This window comes from Cannabis sativa, chromosome 2 (assembly GCF_029168945.1).
Source record: "Cannabis sativa cultivar Pink pepper isolate KNU-18-1 chromosome 2, ASM2916894v1, whole genome shotgun sequence".
Lineage (NCBI taxonomy): Eukaryota > Viridiplantae > Streptophyta > Magnoliopsida > Rosales > Cannabaceae > Cannabis > Cannabis sativa.
The window spans coordinates 12,645,606-12,662,518 of NC_083602.1; the positions used below are offsets into that span (position 1 = coordinate 12,645,606).

Here is a 16,913-nt window from a genome sequence, read left to right on the forward strand (position 1 = left end):
AATTCTAATTTTACTTTATTTTTTTTTCTTTTGAATTTTTTTTTAGAAGACAATTACAAATGCTGTGCATCATTTTAATTTGTTTCATTGCATTTAGGTTAGATTTGCATTTGTTTAGTTGTAATTTAAAACCGTGAAAATCGTGAAAAAAAAAAGCCACAGCTACAGTAGTCGCGACTAAGGCAGTGCCAGTCGCGACTGGGCCTTCTTCGAAAAAAAAAGGGGCTGGCTACAGTAGTCGCGACTAAGGCATTGCCCGTCGCGACTGGGAAGACCACGAGAAAAAAAACAAAACTTTCTGCCTATTCTAGTCGCGACGGGACACATAGCCCGTCGCGACGGGACCACCTTCAGCATATAAAATCCCCAATTCGCATACAACACCATTTTAACCTAAAAAATCAAATCCTACCCGACCCCCCTTCCTTTTCTCAGCCACCACACTCCTCCCATACCATAAATCATCAAATTCCTCTAATTTTTCTTCAATTCTTCCATCCAAATCACCTAAAACACAAATTTTACTCATAAATCTTCTCTTTTCTTCAAAAATCACACCACAAATTACCCTTTTTCACCCAAATCCGAATTTTCTACTATTCATCATCTTCAACCTTGAGTTCTCCATGGATGTGCAACAATGGTGGTGGATGAACGGCATTCTCTCTTAGTAAGTCTCTTTCTTGTCAAAACTTTGATTAGTTAGGCGAGTTTTCCAAAAATTTGAATAATTTTCTAGAGCATTTGGGAATTTGTGGATTTATTTTGGAGAAATTGTTGAATATTTGTGAAATATTATTGTTGTTGGATTATTGTGGTATTTTTGTGATTTTTGGGAAGTGAACAAATTAAGGGGAAGTGCTGCCGAATTTTTCCCAAAATTTTTGTGTGGTAATTTTGAAGTGTGTCATGGGTTCCAAGCGTACTAGAACGGGGCAATCGGGTGCTTCATCGTCGAAACCGCCAACACCGGCGTCGAAGTCCAATTATAAAAAAGATAGATTTGTGAGTTTGAAAGTGCAAGAAAGATACTTTGAACTGCAAAAGAGAGTCTTCATTATGGATCGAGGTATTGAATATGATGACAATCCCATCCCGAATAACCCATTATTTGAGACCATGAGGCAACAAATTCAGAATCGCCACTGGGCGCAGTTAGTGAAAATTTCAGAAAGAATCAATCAAACTCTGGCTCTTGAATTTTTAGCCAATTGGCCTGAGGCACAAAATGAAAGGGTACGGGTACGCAAAACAACCGTGCGAGTAAACATTAACACCATCCATCAAATGTTTGGCATGCCAAGAGAGGAAGAAATTCTTATGGAGGAAACGTATAGACAATTTATGAAAGAAAAGTTTGACCTTGTGGACTTGGCGGAAATAGTCGGTTTTCCGGGGTTGAGATTGCATGAGGTGGATGAAGAACCCCAAATGCTTTATCGATGTGAACTGAACCAAGTGGCTCGCGCTTGGATGTTTTTTGTAAGTGCTAGGCTTATGCCTAGTAAGCATTTATCGGATTTTCCATTGGATAGACTCAGAATTGTTCACGCAATAATGAAGGGAATTTATGTGCCAGTTGGAGGTATAATTTTGCAGAGTTTCGATAACATGGTCAAGGCCACTGCACATACAGGAATTGGCCTAGCGGGAATTATAACTGAGTTGTGTGTTGCTAATGGTGTGCCACAATATCCTTATGATAATCAAGTACAACCACAACGGAATATTGATTGGACAATGGTGCGCAACCTAAAGCCCCCTCATCCATATGGTCAACCGCCTCCTCCTCGTCGTAACCAGCAGCCAGAAGTTCATGTCCCCGAGGAAGAGGACAATCCAAATGAAGAAATGCCTCAAGCGGTTCCCACATCCACTCCTCTTGATGCGGGGATGCAACATATCCATGCTCAACTCAACTACATTATCCAGCAAAACAATCATATCCAGAGTTACATGGTGCGCAGAAGTGAATTTGATGAAAATCAAGTGAGGCAGTTCAATCATTTAATTGATTCGTGGAGTCTTGGGGTCGAGGACCCGAATTACTTGGCATATCCTCCTCGTTTTCATCCCTATGATCAGCCACCACCACCCAACCCCTTCTGATGGGGGTTCAGGTAAGTCTTTCTCACCTTGAGTATAATAGCACATTGAGGACAATGTCATATTTAGTTTGGGGAGAGAGACTTAAAAATTTTTAAATTCTGCACTTTAATTTATGCATTTTAATTTTTTTTTGTTTTTAGTTTTTTTTGTTTTGTTTTAGTCAAGGAATGGTAATAAGCTTGACGATAGTTGTATACTGCTGATTAGTGTGATGTGTTCTGAAATTGTAAAATAACTGTGTGCTTGATTCTGTTAACTCTTTGGATTAGTTTGTATGCTTAGAAACCTGTGTTTATCTGCAAATATTCAATCTGTGAAAATTGTTATAATTATTTTACTATGGTTTGTGGTAAGATTGACAGGATAGTTTAGAACTTGCATGTTTATTCTTTTGAGACGAAATCCTTGATAGTGTTCAATTGGAATATGATTTAGGCATTTGTTGGATAGTTTGAGCCTTTCAAGCCTACCGTAATAAGATGTATCCCTAGTTAACCTTTTGAGCCTAAACCTGTTATGTTTTTCACCCATCGATTTGAAAAATTGCAACCACACTATTAATTTTTCTTCACCATGTTATCCATGATATCATAAGCTACATAATTAGTTTGGGGGAGGAGAAACATTTAGTGTGAAGAAATAGTGAGAGGGAGAAAAAAAAAACTTGTAAGATTGAGAAGAAAAAAATTGTGTCATTCAATGTCACTGAAAGAAAAAATGAAATATGAAAAAAAAAACACAATAAAAAGTAAAAATATGTGTGAAGAAAAAAAAGCGAAAAAAAATCAGTGATGTTGGAAAAAAATAATAGAGATGTCTTCTATCAATCTTGGTAAATTCGGGAATATTATGGGATCTTAGAAAAAAAGAAAGTAAGAAGCTTGTGGGTTCTGTTTGTGTGCTTATGATATCTTGAGCCAAAATTGACTTTTGCCTATCCCTGAATATCTGAGCCATATTACCTAAAGCCTTGAAAAGACCTAATGATTCCAAAGAATACTGTCAACATTAGTGGAGAAAGGTCAGCATGCAAGCTTATGAGTTATCGGGATGTGGAACTGGTGGGAAGAGTAAAACTTTTATAACAATGTTTCACATTTGAATAAATTTTTGCAGTTGTACATAGTGCTATGAATTGAGCATCTGAGTTAATTATTAGAGTTAGTAGGATCGAAATTCTAGTTTATGCAAGGAAGAAAACAGAGCATGAGTCAGCAGCATAGTGATTATCTGACAGCGTAGTTAGTTTTTTTTCCCTTACTCGGGGGCGAGTAAGAATCTAGCTTGGGGGAATTTGTTAGGCTAAAATTAATCTAAGTTTCGGGTCATATTTTCGGTTAGTTTTCACTCTTTGTTTCTAGTTTTAGGGCTATATTACGCTTGATTCTTTGGTTTCAGGTCCTCGGGCATTTAAAGAAAGTATGTTCAAGAATTGAGGAAAAGTTGTGAAAGAATCGAGAAGAAAATCCAAGATTGGTGTCGCTGCCTGTTCCAGCCGCGACGGGGAATTTGCCAGTCGCGACGGGAACTGGCAGAGACATCTCCAAGGAGTAGAAGTGTAACCCAGTCGCGACGGGGAACATGCCAGTCGCGACGGGAAGTGGCAGAGAGAATTTCGAGACAAAGTTGTTTAACCCCGTCGCGACGGGGGCTTTGCCAGTCGCGACGGGGACCCAGAGACGGGATTTTTGGGCAGTTTCGTAATTTCACGAATTTTAAAGATGAGAATTGGTTTAAATAGAAGGAGTTCGTGAAAATTAGGGATTATTCAGAATTGGAGCCCTAGAAACAAAGAAGGAGGCTAGAAGAGCGACTTGTGGCGACCCGAATCAATTGCTTCAACTAGTTCTTTCTCTTCTCTTTAATTTTTCTATGTTCTTTTCTATTTCAATGTTAATTATGGATTTGATTATGGATGTTTTGAACTAAACTCCTATTTAGGGAGAATGATGAATGTTGTTTAAGTTTTTCCTAGTTAATGAATAATTGTCATTCCTCCATCTTGATTGTGAACACTATTCTTTTTTGTGTTTAATTTCCATGTGCAAGATTGATCACCTTTTACATGTTTTATGATCTCAATTCGAAATCTGAAAAGTGAGAATTGAGAATGCTAAAATTGGATAGTCTAGGTTTTGATGTGAAACGAGAGTATTTACATAGCCTTTGTGACAAATAGATTATTGCTTAATGCTGATTTCATGTTAGTTTAATTAAGAGATTAATTGAAGAGCATTTGATTTAGAACCTAAAAGATCTGAAAAGAGTTATGTTAATTCATAATCTGTCATTCACTTCAAGAGAAGGATAGAAGTTAGACATTAACACTGGTAACTTAACAATAGGATTCGTCTCCCTATTTTCTTATCTTGATTAATATTCCTTTGTTATTTTTAATTTTCTGAATTGTCTTATTTAATTCATAAAAAGTATTCTTTTACCAGATAGAATCAATAGTATAGTTTAGTAGTAATTAGTCCAATTCCCTGTGGTTCGACCTCACCTGTGTGAGTTTACTACTTGATTGCGTATACTTGCGTAGTGATTATAAATTTAGCAACAATTAGTTAGAAGGATTGTCGGTTGTTAGCACATATATATATATATATTCCCTCATTGTAATCAGCTAATTAATTCAATAATAATATCCTTTCTTTTCTCTGTTTTCTCCTCTGTTTCTTCCGCAACAGCCTTGCCTGGTAAGGCCTCTTTCCAATAATGTAGATTGGAGTGTTATATTGGAAAGTCTTCCTACCACAAACTTAATACCAGCCTCGGTCATGTCTAAAGTCAACTGTGGAGAAATTTGCATCAAACTGTATATTTGTCCCTGACCTTTCTAACTACGGGCATCATCTACAATGTTGACCTTTCTAATATGATAAGTAATTTCCCAATTATAATGTTTTACCAACTCTATCCAGCGTCTTTGCTCATAAATCTTTATGACTGAAAAAATACTTGAGACTCTTATGATCAATGTATATCTCACACTTTTTACTGTATAAATAGTGTCTTCACTCCTTGAGTGCAAACACCACTGCTGTCAAGTTATGAGTTCGATATCGTTTTTCATACTCCTTTAACTGTCGAGAGGCACATACAAGCACTACAAAAAATTGCTACTTTTAGTGACAACTTTTTAGTCACAACATAAATTTTTTGTGACGAAATGTGACTTTTAGTCACAACAAAAACTTACTTGTGACTAAAACATAATATTTAGCTACAAGTTGTCACTAATTTAGTTTTAGTCACAATAAGTATTGTGACTAAAAACACATTTAGTCACAATAAATTTAAACTTTTGTAACTAATACTTTTAGCCACGGACCTTTTAGTCACAACAAAAAAATAATAATTTATAATTAGTCACAATTTTTTTACTTTTAGTCACAAATTTTGTTATGACTACAAGTAAACTTTTTTATAGTGAAGTATTTTTCCAACTTATATTAAAACACATCGTAGGCCCTACCTTGAAGCATCACAAATATACAACAACCGTTTTTCCTATCTAAGGAAGAGTACACAACTACATGATCAATTTATCTTAAAATCTTTTCTCGCTGTCACTCAAAACAAACTTTGGATTCTTCTTGGTTAGTTTTTTATAAGGGCAGTGTTGTAAGTTTAGAATGGCAAAAGTAATTATTTTTTTAGTTAATTTTCCTTGTAGTTACCTTTTCCTTGTGAATAAGTAGAGCACGTGGTAAATGATTCAAAAAGATTTTATTAATACTTTATTCATTTTTCTTTCTCTCTCTTGTGTATGCTTTATTAATTTTATATAAAAAAAAGATACTTTCATAAATACTTAAAAATAACAAAAAATAATTAAAAATACGGAACTATAATTTCTTTCAATATTTTTAGTAATTTGACTTTGTTGTTTTACAAATAAAAATATTAATTGTTTATTTTTACGTTGTTTTCACAATAACATTATATTATGTAGTTTCTATGTTATTTTTACATTGCTTTTATATTTACATATTGTTTTCATGATATGTAAAAAAAAGTAAAACATAGTCCCTAAAAATGTAAAAGAGAAAAAAATTGTCATTTTAGGAACTTTTTTATGAAAACCCCATAAAAAATATTAATAAAATATTATATTTAAATAAGGTAAATAAAATATAGAGAAATTGACGTCTTATGATATAACTTAAAAGAGTAATTTGCAGCATAAGTACTTGAGTTTAATTTTTAGTTACAAATAAATACTTAAGTTTAAATTTTTGACGATAATAATGCTAAGTTATAATGAAAAACTGTGTTTTTGCAAATGTCAGTTGTATATAAGAAAATATTAAAACTGTGAACGTTTGCAGCAGCAGAAAGAAATTCTGCTACAAAGAAATGTAACGGTGCGTAATATAAAATATTTGCAAAAAAATAAATAACTTGACACAAGAGATTTATACGTGGTATCAGTGTTCTCCCGAACACTCCTAGTCCACGGGGCCACGCCCAGAGAATGAAATCAATTAATAAAGTATCAAAATTACAAAGACAATTGACTTAAACAAGTTTAGACTCCCTCTAAAGTATTGCCGCAATCCTTTGTAATCCACTTTATGAATCTGACTTCTTGAAACACCTTCAAGCCCGAACTCCCTTCGTCTTTGAAGTGTGAGTGCTTACTTCCTCCCGAAGTAAGGCTTCAACAAGTCTTCTCCCGAAGACCAAGTGCTTACTTCCTCCTGAAGTAAGGCTTTATCAAGTCTTCTCCCGAAGACCAATCTCTTGTTCAGTCAAGTAGTTCTTCACAACCTCTAGGGTAGAGTAAGAACAGAAATAAACAACTAGAACCTAGATGAACAACTAGGCTCTCACAAAATAAAGAAACACTCTCTTCTCTCAAAAGATAAATGCAAAAAATGAATAATAGAAGAGGTGATTCGAATGGTTACTCTCTAGGCTCTATTTATAGAACATAGAAACCAAAGAGGCAACTACAAGTTCGAATCTACAGCTGTACAAAAACTTTCCTAAGAAAACACGATCTGCTACATCAGATTCGGATGCTGACGCAGCAGATCTGACCAGAAACGGGAAACTTGCTAAAATCGGGTCCGATTTTCTATCAATGCTTGATTCCTGCCAAAAACAGATTAGATATTCTGATTGTATCAAGATACAATCGAAATCAATAAGAAAAAGGCAATAAACAAAGTTTCCCTAAAAAAGACAACTTTCCAAAAGAGAATTCCGAAGTTTTCAACAAAGGAAAGTTCAGCTGAAAGTGCAACTTTCCAAACAAGGAAAAGAGCAACTACAATCTGAATTTATAAGGTAAGAAATCAAATATGAATGCACAACAATCTTACCATAAATGGAAAAATTATTTTGTCAACTAACTTGCCAAAAAAGGAATTTACATATAATTTTGAAAATTCTGTAGGTACTAACTGTTAAGTGTAAAGTAAACTGTCACGTGACAATTCTTGATTGGTCCAAACTTTTTATTTTTTTTTAGAAAAATAATTTCAATATACTAATAAGAAAATGACACGTGGATAATGACTTGACATTTAAAGTTCAGGTACCTACAGAATTCTAAAAATATATATAAAAAACTTAAGTATTTATTTACAATTAAGAGTTAAACTTAAGTATTTATACCGCAAATTACTCTAACTTAAAATTTTGAATAAAGAAACATGTGATTTTCTATGTATATGTCTTATTGGTATAGCCTTTTATTTATTTTATTTTTGTTAAATAATATTTATTTCAAATACTCATAAAGGTACATCGTTTCTTTTCGAGCTCCAATCCTCTTGTGTATCGTTTTAGCATTGCTCATCGAATTAAGGAGATAAGACAACAGTTAGATGATATTGCTAAGAATATGGAAAAGTTTGATTTGATCAAAACTCAGCTGAAAATGGGTCAAGGCCTTCCAATAAATGGCAATAGGGAGATGAATACTCACTCCCTTGTTAACCCTGCAGACATTATTGGTAGAGATTGTGAAAAAGAGGAGATCCTAAATATGGTACTAAAGGACCAAGCTCAAGATCATGACAATCAAATCCCTGTTATAACTATAATTGGGATTGGAGGTTTAGGGAAGACAACGCTCATCAAATCAATATATAATAACGATGCAATTAAAGAAAAGTTTGATTTGAGAATTTGGGTTTGTGTGTCTTTGGATTTCAATGTGTCTAAAATAGTAAAAGATATTCTTACAGATGCAACTGGTAATAGCAATGCCACAAGCAACTTGTCCAATTTAAACCAGTTGCAAAAAGTTTTGACAGACACCTTGAAAGATAAGAAGTTTCTACTTGTATTGGATGATGTATGGAATGAGGATTTTTTGAAGTGGCAGGATTTAGCAGAATTGTTATCAGTGGGTTCGAAAAAGAGTAAAATTATAGTGACAACACGAAGTAGTAAAGTTGCTTCAATCATGGGTGGAACAAGGCCTTATGAATTGGAGGGTCTTCCTCGGAAGGATTCTTTGTCTCTTTTTTTCAAGTATGCACTTGGAGGTGAAGAAGAAGCATCAAAATATCATGAACTCAAAAGAATTGGTGGAGAAATTGTGGAAAAGTGTAGTGGGGTTCCTTTGGCATTGAAGATTTTGGGCAGTCTCCTTTGGTTGAAGACTGAAGCTCATGAGTGGAAAACGGTAAGAGATAGTAAAATTTGGGAGTTAGAACGAGAAGAAGGTCATATTTTACCTGCATTACGATTAAGTTACAATGCAATGTCTCCATCTTTGAGACAGTGTTTTTCTTATTGCTCAACTTTCGAAGAGGATAGTTTGATGTCAAGCATTGATTTGATTAGTATTTGGATGGCACTTGGAATCCTTCCTTCACCTAAAAACAAAGAGGACTTCGAAGTTATTGGTGACTCCTGCTTTGTAGAGTTGTGCAACAGATCTTTATTTCAACTTGATCCTCATGAAGATTCTTTTGAAATCTCCCAAGTGTTCAGAGTGCATGATTTAATTCACAACCTTGCATGTTCAATAACCCAAAATGAGTGCTCAATTGTAAATTCCAACGACGATAGAGAGATTTCTGATACAGTAAGATATTTAAGAGTTGTTATCAATGAGAATAACTTAAAAAAGTTGAGTAAGCTAAAGAAACTAAAGAGTGTTCATATTGATCAGTATACCAGAGATGAGAAGGATGAAGTTGTGCAGTTATTCCTTTCTACATGCATCTCAACAATCAAGCACTTACGAGTGTTTGATTTGTCAGGATTATCTTTTGAGGTGTTGCCTAATTCTATTGGGACCATGAAGCAGTTGAGATATCTTAACTTGAATGGTAATAGAAATATGAAGAGACTACCTGATTCAGTTTGTAAGCTGCAAAGTTTGCAAACTTTGATTTTTGAAGAATGTAAGAAGCTAGAGGAAAGACCCAAGAATATAGGGAGTTTGGTAAGCTTAAGGACTCTTTTCTTAACCACAAAACAAAGCGTTTTGGCAGAAGGTGGAATTGGATGCTTGAAGTCTCTTCGTTTGTTGATTATTGATGAATATTGTAAAAATTTGAGATCCTTGCCGCATCACTTGATAAATTGCACTACATTACGTTCTCTCTTTATAGTTGTTTGTGGTAAACTCAACTTGGCAAGTGAATTTATTAATAAAGATGTTCAGTTGAGCCTCCACACATTTGTTATTTATGGATTACTAGAGACAACAGAATTGCCCCTGAAAAACCGTGTTTTTGCAAATGTCAGTTGTATATAAGAAAATATAAAACTGTAAGCATTTGCAGAAGCAGAAAGTAATTCTGCTACAGCAAAACTGAACAGGCAGAATATAAAATATTTGCAGAAAAATAAATAACTTGACACAAGAGATTTATACGTGGTATCAGTGTTCTCACGAACACTCCTAGTCCACGGGGCCACGCCCAGAGAATGAAATCAATTAATAAAGTATCAAAATTACAAAGACAATTGACTTAAACAAGTTTAGACTCCCTCTAAAGTATTGCCGCAATCCTTTGTAATCCACTTTATGAATCTGACTTCTTGAAACACCTTCAAGCCCGAACTCCCTTCGTCTTTGAAGTGTGAGTGCTTACTTCCTCCCGAAGTAAGGCTTCAACAAGTCTTCTCCCGAAGACCAAGTGCTTACTTTCTCTCGAAGTAAGGCTTTATCAAGTCTTCTCCCGAAGACCAATCTCTTGTTCAGTCAAGTGGTTCTTCACAACCTCTAGGATAGAGTAAGAACAGAAATAGAACAACTAGAACCTAGATGAACAACTAGGCTCTCACAAAACAAAGAAACACTCTCTTCTCTCAAAAGATAAATGCAAAAAATGAATAATGGAAGAGGTAATTCGAATGGTTGCTCTCTAGGCTCTATTTATAGAACATAGAAACCAAAGAGGCAACCACAAGTTCGAATTAGCAGCTGTACAAAAACTTTCCAAAAGAAACACGATCTGCTACATCAGATTCGGATGCTGACGCAGCAGATCTGACCAGAAACGGGAAACTTACTAAAATCGGGTCCGATCTTCTATCAATGCTTGATTCCTGCCAAAAACAGATTAGATATTCTGATTGTATCAAGATACAATCGAAATCAATAAGGAAAAGGCAATAATCAAAGTTTCCTTAAAAAAGACAACTTTCCAAAAGAGAATTCCTTCTCTTTTGAGAAGTTTCCAACAAAGGAAAGTTCAGCTGAAAGTGCAACTTTCCAAATTAGGAAAAGAGCAACTACAATCCGAATTTATAAGGCAAGAAATCGAATATGAATGCATAGCAATCTTACCATAAATGGAAAAATTATTTTGTCAACTAACTTGCCAAAAAAGGACTTTACAATCTCCCCCTTTGGCACTTTAGATGAACAAAATAATTTTTAACAAAAAGTACCTGCAAGGGAAAGTTAGCAAGAGCAAAAGATACTACTCCCCCTGAGTAACACAATCGAATATCACAAAGAAACCAAAAACATGCTAACTTTAAAAGATATGTTCAAAAGTACTAACCAACCACAACTCCCCCTGGAAAAAGGGTCCAGAGTTGATAAAAATAAATTGAATGCTCAATAAAATGCACATTAATTAAAAATATTTTGACAACTAAATTGCCAAAAAAGGACCTAACAGTCTCCCCCTTTGGCACTTTAGATAATCAAAATATTATTAATTAACAAACACCTACAAAACAAAGTTAGCGAAACAAACATAAAAACTCCCCCTGAGAAGCACAACATTAAACCAAAATAAAAAGCTAACTTTGACCAAAGACGAACACAAACACAAACACAAACACAAACCTCAACTCCCCCTAGACAGTTGAGTATACAATTACTCCCCCCTTTTTTTTTTATCTATAAGGGCCAAAGACAAAAAGTAATGAAAATATAGAAATATGTTCAACAAAAACAAAAAGAAAGAAAACTTATGCCCCATAAAGCTTGATCAATGAGGACAGCCGCTTGGACATCTCTTGCTGAACCTCCTCCATGCAAGCAAGACGATTGGAGCAGCAAGAAGAGCATTTGGGGGGGCTTGTTCGGATTCCACCATTTTCCTTGGATGCCCTAGGTTCTTAGTTGTAGCAATGAATTACTGAAAGTAAGAATGAGAAATAAAGAAGCAAGAACACAAAAAATAGGGATCGGGTAGCTATGTTATAAAAAATAAAGGAAGTTGGTTTATATAATCATGTGAGAGAGGATCAAAAGAGGAAACCAACTTAAAAAGAAAAACTACCAGCCCAAGAACACAAAAGGAAACCGCCCATTCTCTTGCAACTCCTTTCCTTTTTTTTTAAAAAAAAAATAAATAAAAGGAAACTAGAATTACCAACAATATTTCCAAAAATAAGTCAATCTTTCAAGATTAAAGACACATTACCATATAAAAGCTCAATCTTTAAATGAAAACATATCAAAAATAAATCAAGGAAGAATAAATGTTGATACTTACCATTTAAGCACAAAATTTTCTTAGCCCATGAAACAAGTCACACGCCTCCCTCTTTTTTTATTTTATTTTTTTATTTATTTTTTTTATTTAAACCAAAACCGAAAATAAAATACAATGTGTACAATAAATATATGAGATTCTAAACAAGCAATGTAATCAAATATCATTGAAAATTGACAAAATAAAATACATGTTATGCTTTTAAGGAAAATAACTAATTAGTATCTCAGGAACAAATCAAACTTAAATGATGTTGAGGAAAAAGATATGCATGTTACTAAAAATTGTGAACCAGGATTATCACTTTAATTTAAAAGAGGAGACTTACAAATTTGAACACACTTGTCAGACATAAGTGTGTGCAGTGAAAATAGGATCATTGTCCTTGGCAAAATTTTTCATTTTCGCCTTTTTCAATTTGATCCCGCAACTGGATGCTATCACAGCATACTGAAGGTAGCCCTTTTCTATGGTAGTGCATCCTCATCATAGTTGCTAATTACAATGTTCCAGCTTACTCAAAAGATGGCTTTCACACCTCAGTATGGGTAGCTCTATTCCAGCAAGGGGCCTGACAAGACTGAAACAAAAATTGCTCAACTCTGTATAAGTACATTATTTAATCCTAGACACAAATAAAGAGTAACATGAACCTTTTAACACAACATCACAAAGTATGATAAGAATGAGATCCTAACTAATTATAATCCAAAAGCATAAACATGATTTGTCAAAATACAATGAAAGAAGATTAAAAGCTAGAGAAGAATCACATAACAATATTGTACAAAAATATGAACAAGAGAGATTTAAACAATGCAAACTCCCAAAGACTTTCTGAGGGAGTCAAAGCGACTTGAATCTAGGGCCTTTGTGAAAATATCAGCTAATTGTTTTTCAGTATCAACATATTCTAATTGCAAAGATTTATTTTCAACAAGTTCCCTGATAAAGTGATGCATTATATCAATGTGCTTTGTTCTAGAATGTTGAACAGGATTTTTGGAAATATTTATTGCACTAGTGTTATCACAAAAGATAGTCAAAACACCCAATTCAAATCCATAATCAATCAACATTTGTTTCAACCATAACAGTTGAGTACAACAACTGCCAGCAGCTATATACTCAGCTTCGGCAGTGGACAAGGAAATGGAATTTTGTTTCTTGCTATGCCAACATACTAGATTATTCCCAAGAAAGAAACACCCTCCACTTGTGCTCTTTCGAGCATCAGCATTGCCTGCCCAATTTGTATCACTAAAACAAGCAAGATTAGAATTAGTATCTTTCGAGTACCAAATTCCATAATCAAGAGTGCTATTAACATATCGAATAATCCTTTTTACAGCTGTTACATGGGATTCCATAGGATTACTTTGATATCTAGCACAAACTCCCACACTGTAACAAATATCAGGGCGACTAGCAGTTAAATACAAAAGACTTCCAATCATGCTACGATAAAGTGTAGTGTCTACCTTTACTCCATTCTGATCTTTTGACAATTTCAATGTGGTGCTCATTCGAATACTTACCTGCTTAGCCGATTCAAGACCAAATTTCTTGACAAGGTTCTTAGCATACTTACTTTGAGATACAAATGTACCTCCTTCCATTTGTCTCACTCGAAGATCCAAAAAGAAAGTAAGCTCACCAACCATGCTCATTTCAAATTCATTCTTCATTTGATCAACAAAAAACTGCACTTCATGGTTAGATGTAGAACCAAAAACTATATCATCAACATAAATTTGAGCAGTGATAAAATCAGAGTTTATATGCTTGATGAAAAGAGTTTTATCAACACTAACAAATATATATTGTTTACCATTCAAACTTTCAACTTGGATGGGACCCATAAGATCCATGTGAAGCAATTCCAATACTTTTGAGGTATTGATATAAGACACAGGCTTGTGAGAGATTTTTAATTGCTTCCCAAGTTGACACGGTACACACTTACCAACACTTTCTTTACCAAGCTTGGGAAGTCCTCGAACAATACCTGCAATTGACAATTTTTTTAGGTTTTTATAATTAATATGCACAAGCTGGGCATGCCACAAATCTGTGGTGTTGTTGATAGCTGAATGACAAGTAAACACAGGGGTTAGAGTATAACAGTTATCATTGGATCGAAATTCTTGCAAGATACATTCATTATCATCATTAAGAACATAACAATGATCACTATCAAATGAAACAGTATACCCTTGGTCACAAATTTGACTAATGCTAAGTAAATTAGCCCTTAGTCCTTCAACTAACATCACATTTTTCAGTCTAGGTAACCCTTCAAAATTTAGAGTTCCCATACCAACAACTTTTCCAGATAAGCCATTACCAAAAGTGACTTCTCCACATTGCATAGGCCGAATGTTAGTCAAAAAGTCCTTGTCACCTGTCATATGTCTAGAACAACCACTGTCAAAATACCACATTTGAGATGCAGCAGTTTTATCAGAAAAACCAGCTAGACAATTTTTTTTCACCCATATTTGTTTCAAACCTTTATGTGTCTTTTGAGATTTTTCCAAATTACCAAAATAATTTGTTTTAAACAGATTTTTCAACGTGAAACATTTAGGTCTGATATGTCCTTTTCTACCACAAAAATGACAAGTGGGAACAACACTTTTTACCTGAGATCTTACTCTTTTCGAAAATCCTGGAGATTTTGCGACATCAGAAACAACTCTTGCTACAACAGGCTGTGAAACTGTTGCAGCAGACTTTGTAGCCTCAGAATGGTTCGTTGGAACACTAGATTTTACAAACTTCGTGACTCCAGAACTTTCCATCCCATTTGATCCAATGCCTGCGAAACCTCTTTGATCTGCATTCTGAGCTTTTTCAAAAATAGAAGATCCAGGGTTAAGCATTTGGACATTTTTCTTAAAATTTTCAAGTTCCTTTTTTAAGAGAGTGATTTTTTCATCTTTATCACAAACACTTGTCTCATACTCTTTTATTTTCGATTCACACATTTCAATTTGATGAGACAATTGTTTATTCAATTTATTCAACTCTCTATTTTCAGAAGCAACCTGAATCCATTTTTCATACATGACTTTGTATGATTCAGCAAGAGACTCTTCACAGATGTCAGACTCATCTGAATCTGATTCCTCTTGTTTGGTGGTATTATTCAAACATACCAATCTAGCTTTCACCTGTGAATCACACAAAACATTAGTCATAACAGAAGTTAGGGCAACATTTTCAGAATTATCTTCATCACTTTTGGTTTCATCATCACTCCAAGTGACATTGAAACTTTTCTTATTCTTTTTCAAAGTGTTTGCACACTCAGCTTGAATATGCCCAAAACCTTCACATTCCCTGCACTGAATTCCCTTTTTGTTAGAGACAAATGGTTTAATAAAAGTATTACCTTTTAAACCTTTCGAAATATTCTTTTTATTTCCCATCTTTTTCATATATTTTTGAAAATTCTTTGTTAATACAGCAATCTCATCATCACATTCACTATCAGAATTTTCATTATCAGCAACTTTCAAATCAATACTTTTACCTTTATCAGCAATGGATTTGGGTTTGTCCTTTTGTTTAATCTGTTGATTTAATTCAAAAGTACGTAAAGAACCCATCAATTCTTCCACCTTCATTGTGCTAAAATCTTTAGCTTCCTCCATTGCCAAAAGTTTAGTATCGAACCTCTCTGGAAGAACTCTAACAATTTTTTTTACAAGAACAGAATCATCAAGCTTTTCACCAAGAGCAAAATATTCATTAGCAATATCAGATAATTTTTCATAGAATTCAGTTAGGGTTTCATTATCTGACATCCTAAGATCATCAAATTTGGTCTGAAGCATAATATATCTAGAACGCTTAACATCAGATGTTCCTTCAAACTGAGTTTGAAGGATCTGCCAAGCATCCTTAGCAGATTCACAAGAAGATATAAGCTTAATATAACCTTCACCTACTCCATTAAATATGGCATGTAAAGCTTTGCTATTATAAGCAGACAAATTATCATCTTCAGTAGACCATTCAAGTTCAGATTTTAATTTAGAATTACCTTCAGAATCTACCACAACAGGAGGAGACCATCCTGAAATAACCATCCTCCATGCTTTCTCATTTTGAGACTTGATAAAGGCTCTCATTCTAACCTTCCAATAAGGATAGTTGGAATCATTGAGGAGTGGTGGGCGAACAATAGAAGTTCCTTCTGCAAAGGGAAACATATTGCAAAAACACAAGAAAACGTTAAAAGGACCACACTAAGAGTTTAGTGTCCCGCTCTGATACCAAAAGAAAAACCGTGTTTTTGCAAATGTCAGTTGTATATAAGAAAATATAAAATTGTAAGCGTTTGCAGAAGCAGAAAGTAATTCTGCTACAGCAAAACTGAACAGGCAGAATATAAAATATTTGCAGAAAAATAAATAACTTGACACAAGAGATTTATACGTGGTATCAGTGTTCTCACGAACACTCCTAGTCCACGGGGCCACGCCCAGAGAATGAAATCAATTAATAAAGTATCAAAATTACAAAGACAATTGACTTAAACAAGTTTAGACTCACTCTAAAGTATTGCTGCAATCCTTTGTAATCCACTTTATGAATCTGACTTCTTGAAACACCTTCAAGCCCGAACTCCCTTCGTCTTTGAAGTGTGAGTGCTTACTTCCTCCCGAAGTAAGGCTTCAACAAGTCTTCTCCCGAAGACCAAGTGCTTACTTCCTCCCGAAGTAAGGCTTTATCAAGTCTTCTCCCGAAGACCAATCTCTCGTTCACTCAAGTAGTTCTTCACAACCTCTAGGATAGAGTAAGAACAGAAATAGAACAACTAGAACCTAGATGAACAACTAGGCTCTCACAAAACAAAGAAAC

At 34.5% G+C, this 16,913-nt stretch overlaps 1 protein-coding gene across 1 annotated transcript; it reads left to right on the forward strand.

Moving 5' to 3' along the window:
• The first annotated feature begins 2,108 nt into the window (after positions 1-2,108).
• On the forward strand, positions 2,109-13,413 carry LOC115720273 (putative disease resistance protein RGA4). The gene is made up of 4 exons (XM_061109149.1): positions 2,109-2,120; positions 7,865-9,160; positions 9,248-9,823; positions 13,393-13,413. Exons 1-4 carry the CDS (start codon positions 2,109-2,111, stop codon positions 13,411-13,413), a joined length of 1,905 nt encoding a protein of 634 aa, XP_060965132.1.
• The last annotated feature ends 3,500 nt before the right edge of the window (positions 13,414-16,913 follow it).